Consider the following 19,213-nt stretch of genomic DNA (forward strand, 5'->3'; position numbering starts at 1 on the left):
GGGGGACTCATTGAAACTTACTGAATAGTGAAAGGTGTAGACAGAGTAGATGTGTAGAGGATGTTTCCACTAGTGGGAGAGTCTAGGAATAGAGGTCATAGACTCAGTATTAAAGGATGTTCCTTTTGGAAGGAGATGATTAGGAATTTCTTTAGTCAGAGGGTGGTGAATCTGTGGAATTCTTTGCCACAGAAGGCTGTGGAGGCTAAATCAGTGAATATTGTTAAGGCAGAGATAGATAGATAGATTCTTGATTAGTATAGGGTCAGGAGTTATGGGGAGAAGGCAAGAGAATGGGGTTTGGAGGGTATGCATGATTGAATGGCGGAGTAGACTTGATGGGCCGATTGGCCTAATTCGGCTCCTATGACTTATGACCTTATGAGTTGACAGTCCATTGCTTCACCCACATACACCTTGCTCACCGACTTAGTTATGAGTCATTTCTGCACTGTGTTCCTTGTGCGTAAACAGAATGAAAGTTGTAGAAATAAATCATATTCATCAAATATGATGAGTAGAGAGGGTGGGGGCCAGCAGAGGTCACACAATGTTCTTTTGCTTGTTTATATTAATAAGACCTGCTGTATTTATAATACCCAATGGACTACCTTTCCAATATTGGGTAGAATAAACATGAAAATGCTGTGAAATGGAAAAGTAATAGGAAATATAATTCAACAGAATGTTTCTTCTACAGAGTACAAAATTTGGGATTCTAGTGAATGGGGAAAAATATGTTTTTTATTGAGGCATGGCAGATCAGTACACTGCTGACATGCATCCTGGACAATTACAGGTGCAGGAATTAAGAGCTGTTGACATGTGAGTATTTCACAAGGCGATCATCCCACAGTTGCAGACGTCCAGGCAGAGCACAACTGGGTAACTGCCAGCCAGACAAAATAGAGCAAGCAGGTAGTTCAGGGGCTCCTGTGGGCATTCTGCTCTCTAACCAGTATCTGGGTTTGGATTCTGCTGCAGAAGAGGGCTCCCTGGGGAGTGTAGCCGCTGTCAAGACTATGTCATCACTCGGCAGAGCAAGAGTGAAAAGGTCAACGGAGCAAATAGAAACACAGCTCTCTATAGCTGAAGAAACGGACAGTTTTTGTGATCACAAGATCGATTCCAGGATGGTATGTTGCCTCCCCAATGTCTGGGTAGCTGATATCACCAAGCAGCTGCCGTGCATTCTAAAGAGTAGAGGGTAAACCACCAGAATCCATGCTGTGTATTGGTACCAGCAATGTATTTAGATACAGGGATGAGGTGATGATGGATTTTAAGGAGATAGGAAAGTGATTAAGAGTTCAAAGATAACAATTTACAAGTTATTCCCAGTGCCTGAAATAAGAAGATGGTGAAGATGAATGCAGTGATGAGGAGAGTACACAGGAGAGGGTTTTAGATGTTTGAGGCATTGGAATTAATTGTGGGGAAGATGAGATCTGTGTAGATCGGATGGGGAGCACCCGGCAAAGGCCCAGACTCAGTTCTTATGGAGATGGGAAGCCAAATTCAGAGTCGAAAGGGAGAGAGGCAGTACTGGAAATGGAGGACAAAAATTTAGTAACAGTTTGGAAGCCAAAGAGGTTGGAAAATAGCCGAAAAAAAGTGTCAGGCTCAGCTTGATGCAATGACATTAGTGAACAAGACAGGTGAACTGAAGGCATGATATATTTGCTATTAATGAAACAAATGGATAGGATTGGCAGTGAGATAAAGAGGTTTACAGATGATACAAACATTGATTGTGCTATTGAGAAGGAGGAGGACGTCTGTGGTCTGTTAGAAGACACAAATGGTTTGATCAGCTGGACAGAAAGGTACTGCCTACTGTGGTCATCATAATGCAGTAATATATGATATGACCAGTGAGAAGCTAGAGGAGCTCACAACAACATTGCAACGACTAGAACAATTTGGATATGAGGAAAGAATGGCTCAGATAAGGTGTTTTCTATGGAATGGAAGATGTTTGTAAAGTTAATTGTGGTGTATAAATCTATAATCGGCTTAGATAAAGTAAATAGGAAGGATGTACTTTTGCAAGCTGAATAGTCAAACATTAGGCGTGTACATTTAAAGTACATGTCAGAAGGGTTAGAGAGAAGATAAATAGCTTTTTCATCCAGTGTGTGGTACGATTTGGAACAATGAAGGCATAGAAAGCTTCATCAGATTTGAAAAGTACCTGTATGTTCATTTGTCGAGCCATATCCGACAGAGTATTGGTAAAAGGGTGAAGTGGGGCAGGGGAGAGTTGGAGGGTGGGAATAGACGAGATAGCTTTTATCCGATCGGCATAAAATGGCTTCCATCTGTTGCAAATTTTCCATATAGCATGGATCAATCGATGTTCAAAGATTTATAGTGCGGCAGCTCATTTGGTCTACTGGTGTGAGCTAAAAAAAGACTTTGCCTCATCCCATGTTCTTATTCCCAGTTTAGAGGTTTATAAATTACAACTTATCAGGTACCATATAATAATTCACATTTAATTTATAGTGGTTACTTAATTAACCTGTAACTGGCACACATTTTATGAAATCCCAGTAGCCCTGTGTGTTATAGTGGCAGGCACAGATAGGAGGCAGAGTAGGTGAATAAATCCATGCAGACAGCAGACAATTTGCACTAGCAGTGATGTTTTGTACTTGGAAAGGTTTCCAATAAGTTGACAGAACACTTGTTAATAGGGGTCTTATAATACTGGCTGTGCCTGTGAAAATGTCAGAGCCTCCTGCCAATCAATATGTTTCCAATCATCCAGAGGTCTGGCTGTATACTGTGAACAGCTCGGTTGTATCGGGAACTGAAGAATGCAATTGACAGGGAAGGGGAGAAGTAGAAAAATACTTAATATGGACAATCTATGAATAGTCTGACCAAAGAGAGAACATTTATAGATCAGTAAACTATGATCGGTATTGATGTTAAGTCATTGTGTGGATGTATACAATTTATCCCCAAGCAGAAGGAGCTCAACTCAAAATTTACTGTTAGTATTAAGGTAAAAGTAAAAGGTCATGTATTTTAATATTCTTCTGGAAGAAAAAGTAAGGAATGAGAGTATACACAAAAGGCTGAAAGATGCAAATGAACAGGATTAAAATCACATAATTACTGCAAAAATGATGGAAAATAGTCATATAAATTAGCAATATTTTAATTTTATAAAGAGATCATTGCATTTTTCAAAGGAAATTTAGATTAATAAGAGGCAGGGCAAAAAGCAGTACTATAGGATTGGACTATAGGATTACAGCAGGGAGGATATTTATAGACACAATATGATCATCTTTCCAGATGTTAAAGAAAATGGGAGACAAAAACAAACAACCAATTCACCAGAAAAGGCCGAAGGTTAGAATTTTATTTGCCCTATTAGACAGTAGGGGATGTGTTTACTAAAAGTATAAGTACCTTTATGATAGGAGTAAGTGTTTGCTGTGCTCAGTCTCACCAACCGATTTCCAAACTCCTGCAGAAGTCTTTGCTTCGAGCAGAGAGCCCTGAATTGCTACAAAATAGAATCGCACAAAATGCTTAGCCAGAGTTTAGCATTCAGAAAGGTTGTGTCAATTCACTTTATCCATGTGCTGTGTGTATCATTAATGGCTGCTGTTGGTTTAGTAATGCCATTCCTAAATTCGCAGCATCACATGACATGTGGAACAATAGATTGGTTTGGGAAGGAATAATAGGCCTTTTTTTAAGTGAACACTGATTGTATCGTGAATCATGTGACTGCTGTTTGAGGTTAAAAATTGTACATGGGATGAAATTATAGCCCTGATAACGGATATGTCCTGATGTGCACAATCAGATGACAATAGTATATGCAATTACATGTGCTTTGTTAGCAGAGCAAGAGTTGGCAGATGGGTGGTATGTTAACCTGCTTCTCATTTGCACCTTTAATGAACTCTAGCAAAGTGTGTAATTTTCTTGAAGACAAGAAATAAATAATAATCATCACTGTTTTAGAGGTCAGTTTCACGGGACTTCGTGGATGATATAAAGAAATGCTTCTGTAGATTTCAGAAGTTTGAGAGGACATTCAAGAACCCAATAGATATCTCAGCCAATGTTTGACCTGAAAACAACAGCAGAGAGTGCAGAATAGTCACAGGATGATGGAGTAACTCAGTGGGTCAGACAGCATCTCTGGAGAACACGGATAGACAACCTTTCGGGTTGGGACCCTTTTTCAGAGAGAGCAGAATGACTTGCCATTGATTTCATTGACAAGGACCCTGTGCGGCACACTGAATGGTTATAATGTTCACATACAGAACTATGATTGTACTTAGAAAATAATTTGTAGTATATGAAGTATTGTTTTGAAATTTCAGAGTTCTTAGATCCACCCAGTACAATTGCAATTTCTCAGTTCCAGGAAGGGAGAAAAAGTTTGGTAAAATGGTTTAGTTGTGGTTCAAAAATAGCCAACATTGGAAGCAACTAACAGGTCAAGCATGATCAATGGGGGCAGAAACAGTCATCGTTTTAGGTCAGACCCTTCATCAAAACTGGTAGTCAGCCCATTAGTGAATTTTAAATCACCAATTTAGCAGACAAGGTAACATATAATGATTTAATGCACTAAATCAACATATGGTGACCACACTAATATGAAGCCATATGGGTTATATATCATTTAAGCAAGGAGCACAATTTTTCTATTTCGATTTTGTAATTGCTAAGAAACTGATAAACTGAGAGTATCACCATCATAAGAGGGAAAAATGTAGCTTGACTGCTTTTGGTTAAAAAAAAAAAAACCCTAAAAATTGTAAGAACAGTATTCAAAGAAGAGATAACAATTTGTTAACGAGGGTATTTCCTATCATAAACTAGGCTCAGTGCCAGCAGCAGTAGGTTGGGCCTCAGGTCAGGACTGCATCGAATTCTGGGCAGCACACTGCAGGAATTATGTTAAGTCCTTTGAGAAGGACTGGAATTTAATTTCTAAACAATGGGACTGGTAAAGGTGGGTTTTCTCCCTACAACCTGGCGAGGTTTGCTAAGTGTCAATATCATGAATAGTTCCGATGGAGTACATAAAGAATATCTGTATGCAGTGGGAGGTGGATCCGTAATGTGAGGGCAAAGATTTAAGGCAAATAGTAAATAAAATCTCTGGAAGAAAAAAACCCTTCCTCAACTCGATCACTAATTTTCCATGAACACGCAAGGATATGTAAAACATGAAATGTAATAGAATAGTTCAAATTGCAGCCAAATTGCTTCTCACTTAGCCTTGTTGGGTCAGAAAATAGCACATCGACAGATTCTTACCTCATTCTGGGTGAGTCCTCGAATAATCACTGGCTTTGTATATGCGTACCTGAGAGACAATGACATATTACATTTTTACTTGTTTTCCTTTAGAATGGGATCATATAAACATTTTGCATTCTTTAGCTGCTATGTGTAAGAGATGGAATGGATATCTGAAGGTTCGATCTATACTCATTAATTTACATTGCTGCTGCTCACTAAGCTTGTTCTTGCACTTAGGATTTACTGATCAATGAGGTGGCGGGCAGTAGCATGAGCAATCATTTTCAAATATGTAGGTTACAAAATTCATGACAAGAAATGATTTGTTCCAAGGATCCCCCCCTCACTCTTTCATTCATTTCATATATAAAACTGATTTTATCAAGCTCAAATTTGGTCCAGGCTTTTGGTCCAGGCTTTAGTTATATTACATGTTATTCCCTGAGCAAACATTTGCTGCAATGGTGATATTGGCAAGAAGTGTTATCATTTAGGTTGTTACATCCTCTCATCTATCTTTGGTTTTATTTATATTGTATCTACATTTAAGGCAAGGTTTTCTGGTGAACAAATTGAGCCGTACCACTCCACATTAAAAGTAACCTGATTGATGACTGATATATTGATCCTGTAAATAGTATATTTCCCATGTTTTCAATTTCAAAGTATCTTGTTTAAACTAGTACCTTAATTCCTGATTATTATTTGTACTGACTTTAATGTCAGGTAGCTCATTGGGTAATTTAAAGGAAAGGTTATCGCTTAAAAATATATACCATGGGAGCACAAGTGGGTCATTTTCTCGCTCTGTCCTGCTGCGCAGTTAATGTTGATGCTAATCCTTTGTCTCAATGCCATTGTCCTGACGTATCCCAACATCCTCAAATGTCTTTGATATCTAAAAAAAAAAATAGCCTTCTCAGAAATCAAAGACTGAGCTTCCAGCTTTCTGAGGTGGAGAACTTCAATGATTCATGATTCTTTGGTAAAGACATTCCTCCTGCTCTACAACCACCTTGTAACCCAGACTCACTACCACAGAGTGTGAAGGGTCTCAACCCAAAACGTCACCTATTCCTTTTCGACGGAGAGGCTGCCTAGCCCGCTGAGATACTCCAGCTTTTTGTATCTATCTTCGGTTTAAACCAGCAACTGCAGTTCCTTCCTACACTTTCTTATTTCAATCCTGGAATGGCTGAGCCTTTACTTTGTAACTGTCATCTGGTTCTAGACATCCTTCCACTGGACACATCTCTGCTTCCATCCTTTGGAGCCCTCAAGGAATTTTGTATGTTTCAGTGAGATCCTCTCTCATTCTGGTCTATTCAATCTCTTCATGCATCAAACCTGCCATCCCAGAAACTAATGCATTGAATCTTTGTTGCATAAACATTTAAGTAAGGAGACCTATCCTGTACACAATACTTCAAGTATAGTCTCACCATGGCCCTATATAATTTGAATATGCAATTTTTATTATTATATTCAAATCCTCTAGAAATAAAGACAAACTAATCATTTGTCTTCCTATTTGCCTGCTGCACCCAAGTATTTGTTTTTAGTGCCTTGAGTACAAGGACACACAGGTCCCACTGAACATCAATCTTTCATCATTCAAAGAAAATCAGCAATTCGGTTTCCCTTACCAAAGTTCATAACCACACATATTTCCACATTGTACATCATCTGCGACGTTGGTGCCCATTTATTTAGCTTTTCCATATCCGCTTGAAATCTCTTTGCTTTCTCATCACTACACTCGTTCTGATCTGGTTTTGGGTCACCAACAAACTTGGAAAGTTGTACCTTGTCCCTTCAGTCAAATTATTGGCATAGTTTCTAAATAAATGGGGTCAAAACAATGATTGCCATGGTACCCTGCTCCTCACAACCTTCCAACCAGAATAAGACCATTGCAGTGCCTCCATCCATCTTGAGGCACTATAGATATAATCTTCATTTCGTGCATCTCAAACAAAAATGAAATAAACTGCATTAGTTGTCAGACATAACATTGTTTCAGCATAAAGATCTGTCAATATGTGGCGAATATCTCACTAATTTGGCTACACTCAGAAATGTCTTATGTATTTGCCACACGATGACATGCATGGTGAGACCAAGCGTGGTCTTTGCCGAATGTTTGCGCTCAGTCTGCCAAGGCCGTCTGGATCTCCCAGTTGCTAATCATTTTAACTTCTCTTTTCATTCCAATACTGACGTGGGCGTCCTCGAGTGTCAGAGAGAGGCTACGGGCAAACAGGAGAATCAGCAACTCATATTCTGCTTGGGTAGCTTGCAACTCAACGATATGAACATTGATTTCTCCAATTTTAGGTAACTATAAACACACACACCCCCGCCCTCCCCATCGCACTCCCTCCTTTCGTAAATGGTGGGCTCATGTTTGCCACCCTCCAATCTGCAGGAACCAGAATCTATAGAGTTTTAGAAGATGAAATCCTGAGCATTCGCTTCATCCAAAGCTACTCCTTTCAAAAGATCATTGTAATTTATCAGTTTTCAGCCTCATTGACATTTATAGTAGTATTTCTTCATTACTACTCCTTCGCTTGCACTGGACCGTTCTCCAGTATTTACGGGAAGTATTTTGTGTCTTCTCCCATGAAACATATTTATGTAACTTCTCTGCAATTATAAGTTCTGCATTCTCGATCTTTATTCATATTTGACACTTTGGTGTCAATGCAAATTGACTTAAAATGTGCTATATAAATAAAGCTATTATTATTATTATTATTATTATTTGCCCTAACTGTAGTCTTTTTCTTTTACGTAGCCATAGGAACTTCTACAATTTTGTTTTATGTTTCCTGCCAATCTACTTTCATATTCTTGTCTCCCCGTTCTTGATCGTCCTTTGTTGAATTACAAAACAGCAATAATCCTCAGGCTCAATTTCTTCCAGTCATTTTGAGCACCTATCCTTAGATTTAATGTAAGGAAAAGCATTAAAGAAGTGTTATACGCAACTCTAATGTCCCTACTTATGACGTGCTCTACGCCATTTCTCCTATTTAGATGCCTATTAACAACTCCCACTGTTTCTTCCAGCCATTTTATGCACATTTCCATAGATTTAAAGCAATTTTTACTTTATCCGGTAATCTACGATTGGACCAATTTTGTCTTAAAGATATTAATATTTTCTGCAAATCTTGTTGCAGATTACTTTTCATTGTTTGTTCACTCTTCTATCCGATAATATAATTTCCCAATCTACCCTACCCAAACAATCCTGGTTTCCTGGTTAATAATTGGCATAAGGATAATAATCAATGACGAGGGTTTTGCATGGATCTGTGAGGATGTGAATTCATTTCATTAATATTCAGGCTACTTTGGAAGTTGCCCACTCTGATCAAGGGAAATGTTTGGCCTGTAATTGCTTACGTGGAATCCCAATAATTAAACGGAAGGCAAGCTTGAGAATGGACAACAGAGTAAGGTCAGGGCCAATTGCGAGCGGTGCGAGGGGTAAAGTGAATACGGAGGTGAAAGTGCTGTATATGAATGCGCGAAGTATAAGGAATAAAGTGGACGAGCTTGAGGCTCAGTTAGAAACTGGCAAGTATGATGTTGTGGGAATTACTGAGACATTGCTGCAAGAGGGCCAGGGCTGGGAACTGAATATACCTCATATCAAAAAGACAGACAGGCAGGCAGAGGGGGTGGGATTGCCCTGTTGGTGAGGAATGAAATTCAGTCCCTTGCAAGGGGTGACATTGAAACAGGAGATGTGGAGTCAGTATGGATAGAACTAAGGAATTGTAAGGGTAAAAAGACCCTAATGGGACTAATCTACAGACCCCCAAACAGTAGCCTGGACATAGGGTGCAAGTTGAATCAGGAGTTAAAATTGGCATGTAGTAAAAGTAATGCTGTGGTTGTTATGGGAGATTTCAACATGCAGGTAGACTAGTAAAATCAGGTTGGTACTGGACCCCAAGAAAGGGACTTTGTAGAGTGCCTTTGTGATGGATTATTTGAACAGCTCGTATTGGAGCCTACCAGGGAGAAAGCAATTCTGGATTTAGTGTTATGTAATGAACCGGATTTAATAAAGAACCTCGAGGTTAATGAGCCATTAGGAGGCAGTGACCATAACATGGTAGATCGGAGGTGTCAGTGTTACTGACACCACAGTGTTACTGTTGAATAAAGGGGACTATGGGGCCATGAGGGAGGAGCTGGCCAAAGTTGACTGGAAAGATACACTAGCAGGGATGACAGTGGAACAAAAATGGCAGGTGTTTCTAGGAATAATACAGAAGGTGCAGGATCAGTACATTCCTAGGAGGAAGAAAGATTCCAAGGGGAGAAAGGGACGACCATGGCTGACAAGGGACGTCAGGGACAGTATAAAAATTAAAGTGAAGAAGTACAACGTAGCAAAGATGAGCGGGAAGCAAGAGGATTGGGTAATGTTTAAAGAACAACAGAAGATAACTAAAAATACAATACGGGGAGAAAAGATGAGGTACGAAGGTAAGCTAGCCAAGAATATAAAGCAGGATAGTAAAAGCTTCTTTAGGTATGTGAAGAGGAAACAATTAGTTAAGACCAAAGTTGGACCCTTGAAAACCGAAAAAGGTGAATTTATTATGGGGAACAAGGAAATGGCAGATGAGTTGAACAGGTACTTTGGATCTGTCTTCACTAAGGAGGACACAAACAATCTTCCCGATATAGTAGTGGCCAGAGGATCTGGGGTGACAGAAGATCTGAAGGAAGTCCACATTGGGCAGGAAATGGTGTTGGATAGACTGATGAGACTGAGGGCTGATAAATCCCCAGGGCCTGATGGTCTGCAGCCCAGGGTACTTAAGGAAATGGCTCTAGACATCGTGGATGCATTGGTGATAATTTTCCAATGTTCTATAGACTCAGGATCAGTTCCTGTGGATTGGAGGGTAGCTAATGTTATCCCACTTTTTAAGAAAGGCGGGAGAGAGAAAACAGGGAATTATAGACCAGTTAGCCTGACATCCGTGGTGGGGAAGATGCTGGAGTCAATTAGAAAAGATGAGATAGCCGAACATTTGGATAGAAGTAACAGGATCGCTCCAAGTGGGCATGGATTGGAAATCATGAAGGGGAAATCGTGCTTGACTAATCTTCTGGAATTTTTTGAAGATGTAACTAGGAAAATGGACAAGGGAAAGCCAGTGGATGTAGTGTACCAGGACTTTCAGAAAGCATTTGATAAAGTCCCACATAGGCGATTAGTGAGCAAAATTAGGGCACATGGTATTGGGGGTAGAGTGTTGATATGGATAGAGAAGTGGTTGGCAGACAGGAAACAAAGAGTAAGGATTAACGGGTCTCTTTCAGAATGGCAAGCAGTGACTAGTGGGGTACTGCAAGGTTCGGTGCTGGGACCGCAGCTATTTACAATATACATCAATGATTTGGATGAAGGGATTCAAAGTAACATTAGCAAATTTGCAGATGACACAAAGCTGGGTGGCAGTGTGAACTGTGAGGAGGATGCTATGAGAATGCAGGGTGACTTGGACAGGTTGGGGGAATGGGCAGATGCATGGCAGATGAAGTTTAATGCGGATAAATGTGAGGTTATCCACTTTGGTAGCAAAAAACAGGAAGGCAGATTACTATCTAAATGGCGTCAAGTTTGGAAAAGGGGAAGTACAACGGGATCTGTGGGTCCTTGTACATCAGTCTATGAAAGTAGGCATGCAGGTACAGCAGGCAGTGAAGAAAGCGAATGGCATGTTGGCCTTTATAACAAGAGGAATCGAATATATGAGCAAAGAGGTCCTTCTGCAGTTGTACAGAGCCCTAGTGAGACCACACCTGGAGTATTGTGTGCAGTTTTGGTCCCTTAATTTGAGGAAGGACATTCTTGCTATTGAGGGAGTGCAGCGTAGGTTTACAAGGTTAATTCCCGGGATGGTGGGACTGTCATATGTTCAGGGAATGGAGCAGCTGGGCTTGTACACTCTGGAGTTTAGAAGGATGAGAGGCTATCTCATTGAAACATATAAGATTGTTAAGGGTTTGGACACGCTAGAGGCAGGAAGCATGTTCCCGATGTTGGGGGAGTCCAGAACCAGCGGCCACAGTTTAAGAATAAGGAGTAAGCCATTTAGAACGGAGACGAGGAAACACTTTTTCTCACAGAGAGTGGTGAGTGTGGAATTCTCTGCCTCAGAGGACGGTGGAGGCAGGTTCTCTGGATGCTTTCAAGAGAGAGCTAGATAGGGCTCTTAAAGATAGTGGAGTCAGAGGATATGGGGAGAAGGCAGGATCGGGGTACTGATTGGAGATGATCAGCCATGATCACATTGAATGGCATTGCTGGCTCGAAGGGCCGAATGGCCTACTCCTGCACCTATTGTCTATTGTCTATAGACAAAAATGAGTTTATGGCCTGCAACAAGCTTCACAAAGATTCCAAACCCTGCGGAATTAAAAAAAATTTCCTCAAAAATGTCTTCACAAATCTTACCGCCATGTGATTAGTACCATTAATTTTAAGCCCAGGCGACAGTAGCACAAAGAATTACTTAAATTCAGAAAATGTTATCACCATAGGTTTTAATGGGATTTTGCCAAGACAACCACCTTCTATGTTTTCAAACAAGATAAAAATTCTAATAAATTATAAAGTATTCGAGTCTCCCATGTCTAACACACTAGGCCACCTGGTGTACGTAATATATTCCATGCTTTCATCAAGATCTAAATTGATAAGATTGAGGTACTCTGAGATCTGGCAATAAGCAAGCTCAGAATCACAGGGCTCTGATGTAATCCAATTCTTACTCCAAGATAGAAGGTAGCAAATAGTGCTGCTTTGATTATAAAAACATACCAGTGAATAAATTCGGAATAAGTCAAAGAGTCTCTCACTTCCACATTGCATGATCCTTTATCAACCAGTTGCATGGAGTGATCTGTATGCCTGCAAAAATGAGGTGCAAAATTGTTACTGAATATTTCAATTAGTAATTGAGATTAAAATATTCAAAACAATAATTATAATACATTTTATTTGTATAGCGCTTTTCAAGGACTCAAAGTCGCTTTAGATGGTGAGTCAAGAACAAAACAAAATAGAGCAGTAAGACAGAGATGCAAAGGGGAGGGGGACATGGGACTAAGGGTATACAGAGGTGAAGAGATGGGTCTTGAGGCGGGACTGGAAGATGGTGAGGGACTCAGAAGTTCGGATCAATTGTGGGAGGGAGTTCCAGAGCCTGGGAGCTGCCCTGGAGAAGGCTCTGTCTCCAAAAGTGCAGAGGTTGGATTTCAGAATGGAGAGGAGACCGGCTGAAATGGATGTGAGGGACCGTGAGGGTTGGTAGGGGGAGAGGAGGTCAGTGAGATAAGGGGGGGCCAAGTGGTTGAGGGCTTAGTAGGTGAGGACCAGGATTTTGTAGATGATCCGGTGGGAAATGGGAAGCCAGTGAAGTTCTTTGAGGACTGCGGTGATGTGGTGCCAGGATTTGGTGTGGGTAATGAGTCGGGCGGCTGCATTCTGGACCAGTTGGAGTCGGTTGATGTTGCTGGAATTAATGCCAAAGAGAAGAGAGTTACAATAGTCCAGTCGGGAGGAGACGAAGGCATGGATGAGTCTTTCAGCAGCGGGGGGTGTGAGAGAGGGTCTGATTTTGGCAATGTTGCGGAGGTGAAAAAATGATGTTTTGACAACATGGCGGATGTGAGGCTCAAGGGAGAGGGTTGAGTCAAAGATCACGCCAAGGTTGCGGGCCCGAGGAGATGGGGAGACAGTGGTGCCGTCAATAGTGAGAGTGGGGTTGTTAATTTTGGTAAGTGCTGATTTGGAGCCAATGAGGAGAAATTCTGTTTTGTTACTGTTTAATTTAAGGAAGTTGAGTTGCATCCAAGATTTGATGGCTGACAGGCAGGAGTTGATATGGGAGAGAGGGGGGTGGTGGGGGGACTTGGTGCTGAGATAGATCTGGGTGTCATCAGCATAGCAATGGAAGTCCAGTTTGAAGTGACGGAGTATATGACCAAGGGGGAGGATGTAGATGATGAAGAGGAGGGGACCGAGAACAGAGCCTTGGGGAACGCCTTGAGTGACAGTGGCTGTAGCAGAGGTGTGGTTATGGAGAGAGATGAAGTGGGATCTGTTGGAAAGGTAGGAACGGAGCCAGCTGAGTGCAGAGCCTTCAATGCCGAGGTCTTTAAGTCTGGTAAGCAGGATGTTATGGTTCACTGTATCGAGCAATGCGCTCAGGTCGAGGAGGATGAGGATGTTGAGGGAACCAGTGTCAGCAGAGGTGAGGAGGTCGTTGAGGACTTTGAGGAGAGCAGTTTCTGTGCTATGGAGGGGGCGAAATCCAGATTGGAGGGGTTCAAATAGGTTAAACGCAAGGAGGCGGGAATGAAGTTGTGACGTAACGATACGCTCCAGGGTTTTTGAAAGAAAGGGGAGGTTTGAGATTGGGCGATAGTTAATGAGAGAGGAGGGATCAAGACCAGGTTTCTTTAAGATTGGTGTGACAGCAGCAGTTTTGAAAGCAGAGGGGACAATTCCTTGGGACAATGAGTAGTTGAAGAGATTAATGAGGTAGGGGCAGAGAACGGGGAGGCAGGACTTCAGCAGGGGAGTGGGGAGAGGGTCGAGGGAGCAGGTAGTGGGTTAAATCAGTAACACATACCCACATGACAGAAAATAGGTGCAGGATTAGGCCATTCTGCCCTTTGAGCCAGCATCGCCATTCAATATGATCATAGCTGTACATCCAAAGTCAGTGCCCAGTTTCTGCTTTTTCCCCATATCCCTTGATTCTGTGAGCCCTAAGAGCTAAATCTAACTCTCTCTTGACAACATCCAGTGAATTAGCCTCCACTGCTTTCTGTGGCAGAGAATTCCACAGATTTACAACCCTCTGGGTGAAATGTCTACAATGTCATCTGGGTTCGTCTATCAAAGAACCATGGTTTGATAAGTGAAGCATTTCTGGTTGATCTTGGAATATGAATGTAATTCTACATGGTATTACTGTCCTTTAATATGCAAGATCTACAAGGGGCGGCACAGTGGCGTAGCGATAGAGTTGCTGCCTTACAATGCCAGAGACCTGGGTTCGATCCTGACTACAGGTGCTATGTATATGGAGCTTCTACGTTCTCCTTGTGATGACGTGGATTTTCTCTGGGTGCTCTGGTTTCCTTCTACATTCCAAAGATGTACAGGTTTGTAGGTTAATTGGCTTAGGTGAAATTGTAAAGTGCTAGTGTACGGGGCGATTGCTGGTTGGCGTGGACTCAGTGGGATGAAGGGCTTGTTTTCATGCTGTATCTCTTCTTCTTCTTGCGTATGGGGTGCACAGGCTAAAGTTGTAGGACAACTTGTTCTATTTGATCTTATTTGATTGTGCACGCCAGGTTGATTGCATTCGTTGAAACAGGACAGACCACGTAAAGGTTGCAATCTTCCACCCCACTGTATCTCTAAGTCTAAAGAATTTCAAATCGTGAGTGTTTATTGTTTGAGACCAAAACCTTAAAATTCCAATCTGGGCCATTTTGACCCGCTGCCAACTCCCAAATTTTATATATTTTTAAAGCTATTGACATGGATATGCAATATATTGCATATAGTTCTATTATTTAACAGTAGTGCATGTGCATAGGTTACTCAGCTCAGGTGATAAACTATTTCCCTATAATCAGTCGAGTTTCCCAAGTGCCACAGAGAAGATATACAAGCTGTTTATGTAACAATCTGCCAGAGAACTGGTCCACATTTGTAGATGATGACTCATTGCTACTGTGTAAAATTTCACATTAATAGTTCAGGAAGGAGTCAAAACATTTTGTTCCCGAAGGTGTGGCAAGTTTCTGTTTGCTCTCTTACGTAATTGTATAAGATCCCTTGACGTTATTTCAAAGGGCAGAACGTTTTCCCCTAGCATTCTCACCGATATTTATTCCACATTGAATATGACTAAGAATAGGCATTATCATTTGTTATTTGTGGGAACGTGTGTCAATTAACTGGAACCTTTCCTTCAAAATAACTGCAAGTGCTGGAAATCTGATATGAAAACAGAAAATACTGGATAATACTCAGCAGTTGGTGCAGCACCATGGAAAGAGACATGGTGTTAATGTTTCAGATAGAAGGCTTTTTGTCAAAACTCGCAATAACAGTGTCTGCTCCTAATAATAATTAAATTTATTAGAATGAAGTTCACTCATTTTGGTCTACTGATGTGACATTTTAATCTGTTAACATCAAGCTTGGCTGAACAGCTCTTACACTACTGCGCTCACACCCAAACTTCAATATTTTAAATTCTTTGTCCTGACTGCTTTCATCCTAATCTGGTAAAACAACTTACACTTAACATATCAAAACATCATAAAGGTCTTCACAGGTGTGTTACCACCTGAAAGCAAGGAAACAATTTGAAACATTGCCACAACAATATTTAACAAAGGGATCAATTAGATTTTGATCAAGTTAAAACAAAGGTGGCAGAATTTTCGTTAACCTCAAGCATTTCAGAACCTGGAAGACTGGAGATCTACAATGAGAGCAATGAATAGTGGAATCTAAAGACAAAGGTGTAGGAAGGAACTGCAGATGCGGTTTAAACTGAGATAGACACAAAATGCTGGAGTAACTCAGCGGGACAGGCAGCATCTCAGGAGAGAAGGAATGGGTGGCGTTTTGGGTCGAGAACCTTCTTCAGACAGAGTCAGGGGAGGGGGAGGTACAGAGATATGGAAGTGTAAGGTGGGAGAACGAGACATCAAAGGGCGTGGAGATCAAGGAAAATGTGGAATAAATCATTGTTAGCTAGGAGACGGTAACAACAAAGCAAACAGATCAAATTTTAGGGACAGTCAGACTGGTCGGAGAATGGGATGGAGAGAGGGAAAGCAAGGAATACTTAAAGTTAGAAAGGGATGGATAAGTGGTTCAGCGGCTGGTGTGCGCGGCAGGGATAGAGTTATAAAGGTACGTCTTAATGATGAGTATTACCCTACGTAAATAGTGATATTGCAGAACTGTGGCCTCTCTCTTCAATGACTTTTGAAAATTATTACCATAATAGCAAGTAAATATTACTTTCTTCACTTTGTAAATTGTCTACAACGTCTCGCATATGTTTGGAATTCATCCCACAATTTCGGTGTGGTCTTTAGTAATGCGAAGATTTTGGAGTTAGTAGTTCAGCTCAGGGTGGTGAGTGGAGTACATCATCAGTAGATGGAGTCAGTTACCAGAGACTGGAATTATGGCAACTTAAAATAATTGCAGTGTTATTTTTTCTTTCATTAGAAGAAAAATTGCAAGGTCGTTGTGCCTTTCAGAATGTCCCAAAATGTTTTACAGCCCATGAAACATTTCTGAAATGCAGAAACAGTTCAAATACAGCAGACCCACGTAAACAGCAAACTCCCAGTTTTTAGTGAGTTTATTTAAGGATAATATTGGTTAGGAATCCAGGACTAATTCTCTGCACAAAATCAAAATTGCCCCTTGAGATAATTTACACCTACATGAGAATGAATAGGCCCTCAATTTATTCAGTTTTCCAAAATGCGGGGATCTCTGACATTGTAGGATTCCATCTGAAATGCAGATGCGACAGCCAATCTGCAAGCATCAAGCTCCTACAAACTGCAAAATAATCTGGATTTTATGATATGAATATTGACCAGGATAACATCATAATTTGCTATTTTTGTACATCTGAAAAGTAACGACGTGTTTTCAAAAGACAGCACACTGCTGGCATTGCACCATACTTTTTTAGCCAATTGGGAGTGTTTGTCTAGATTTTTGTACTCAGGTTTTTGATTAGAGAAATTAATTCCTACCCATATTTAACGTGCTATCCAAATCCACTCATCACAATACAGGACATTAGATAAGCAGTATGTTAATAAGAGGGAGGAGAGGGGTTAAGAATGGCAGTGGTCAGCTTATGAATAGATGGTCAACCTGAAACATTAACTGTGTTTCTTTTTCAATAGATGCTTCTTGACTTGCTGGGCACTTCCAGTAATCTTGGTTTTATTTCAGACTTCCAACGTCTGCAGGTTTTCTGATTATTTGAGTAGATATTATTGGTATACGTATAAAAAATACATTGTTAAAGAATTATATTGCAAGGAATGACAAGACTAAATGATGTGAACTCAAAAGTAACTTCTTGGCAGTAAAACAACTTGTTCTAATCATTGAAACCTCAAGGCCAGCATGGGAATTAACTCCTTCTGAGATTGTAACATTGCATGATCCTGAGAGGGTGTTCCCTGCGGGAAAATCTAGAACAAGGGACATTGCTTCAGAATAAGGGATTGTCTATATAAGATAGGGATGAATTTATTATCTTTAAGAACTGTAAATCTTTGGAATTCTCCACCTTCAAGAGCTATGGAGGTGGAAACATTGAATATTTTTTGGACAGAGGAATTTTGTTCTAGGGGGGGGGGGGAAGTTGAGCTTATGGGGAAATAAGGAAGGAAGTGGAGTTGAGGCCAGGATCAGATCAAATATGATCTATGTGAAAGGTGACAAAGTCTAAAGGATCGACTTCACCACTCGTGTACTTATCTCTTAAGTTTGAAAGCTGTGTGTCCAGAGATGCCTCCTTTCACTCAAGACATTGAGGTCCTGTCAATTCCCTCAGACCATTGGACTGATTGTACCAAATATTTTTGGACCTTCCCAAAAGTAAGGAATTTTAGTTGTTAGGTTCTCTTAGAGGAAGCTGGGTTTAGTCATTGAGTGCAAAGTAGGTTCATAGAATTAATATAGGCACAAAAAAAATAAGATGAGTTTCGATAAGCAAAATAGAAAAACTGTTCCCTTTAACAGACTGTTTAAAAAAAAAAAACCAAGAGACAAAAATTTAGAGGAGAAAAAGTTAGTATATCCAGTAAGCAGGATGGGGGGCAGAGTTAATGGTCATGAGAGAAATACAAAGTTAAACTCGACATTTTTATGCAATCATAAAAAACCCCATCAATGCCTCTACTTCCTTAGAAGATTGAGGAGATTCAGTACATCAACAAATACTCTCTTCAACTGTACAGGTGAACAGAGGAGAGCATATTGATGGTTGCATCACAGCCTGGTTCAGCAACTCGAATGCCCAGGAATGTAGACGATTACAAAACGTGGTGAACACTGCCAGTGCGGGTGCTTCCCTCCACACCATCAAAAGGATCTATTGGAGGTGCTGCCTCAAAGGCAGCCAGTACCATCAAGGACTCACATCACCCTGACTATGTTCTCATTTCACTGTCATCAGAAAGAAGGTAAAGGATCCTGAAAACTGTAATGTCCAAGTTCAGGAGCAGCTTCTTTCCAACAGCCATCAGGCTATTGAACACCATGAATGTAAACTAATCTCCGATCTACCTTCATTGTACTATGGACTTGAGGCTTGTCTTTGTACTATATTGTTCGTTTGTTTTTATAAATGTAACTTATTTTGTTGTTCATTATGGTGTCACATGTCTGTGGTGCTATTGCAAGTAAGAATTTCATTGTTCCATTTCAGGACATATGACAACAAAACAGTCTTGACATGAACTCCAAGCTTTCATTAACATGTGGGATTACAACATTATTACCATCACTGAGACAAGGTTGAATGACAGACAAGACTAACAACTCCATATCGCGGGAAATCACATTTTCAGGAGAAACAAAGGAGGATGTAAATGAGGAAATAGCATTATATCACTGGTCAAAGATTGCATTACTTCAGTACTACGGGATGGTATTCTGGAAGACTCCTGAAATGAGGCCACATTAGTGGAAATTAGGACCAATCACTTTGCTGGGGGGTATTACAGATCTTCTAACCGTCAACTGCAGAAAGAGGAACAGATACATAAACACAGGAGAGATTAGATCAAAATTGAGTTATTATACTAG

At 40.6% G+C, this 19,213-nt stretch overlaps 1 protein-coding gene across 1 annotated transcript in view; it reads right to left on the reverse strand.

Annotated features, from left to right (window-relative positions):
• jmjd8 (jumonji domain containing 8) overlaps positions 1-19,213 on the reverse strand; it is a 30,791-nt gene that overhangs the window by 6,858 nt on the left and 4,720 nt on the right. Inside the window, exons 2-4 of the mRNA XM_033040370.1 lie at positions 12,149-12,238; positions 5,305-5,353; positions 3,427-3,523 (exon numbers count right to left, since the gene is read on the reverse strand). Of these exons, the coding sequence (XP_032896261.1) occupies positions 3,427-3,523; positions 5,305-5,353; positions 12,149-12,238 (236 nt within the window). The remainder of the gene's footprint in view (positions 1-3,426; positions 3,524-5,304; positions 5,354-12,148; positions 12,239-19,213) is intronic.

This window comes from Amblyraja radiata, chromosome 22, assembly GCF_010909765.2.
Source record: "Amblyraja radiata isolate CabotCenter1 chromosome 22, sAmbRad1.1.pri, whole genome shotgun sequence".
NCBI lineage: Eukaryota > Metazoa > Chordata > Chondrichthyes > Rajiformes > Rajidae > Amblyraja > Amblyraja radiata.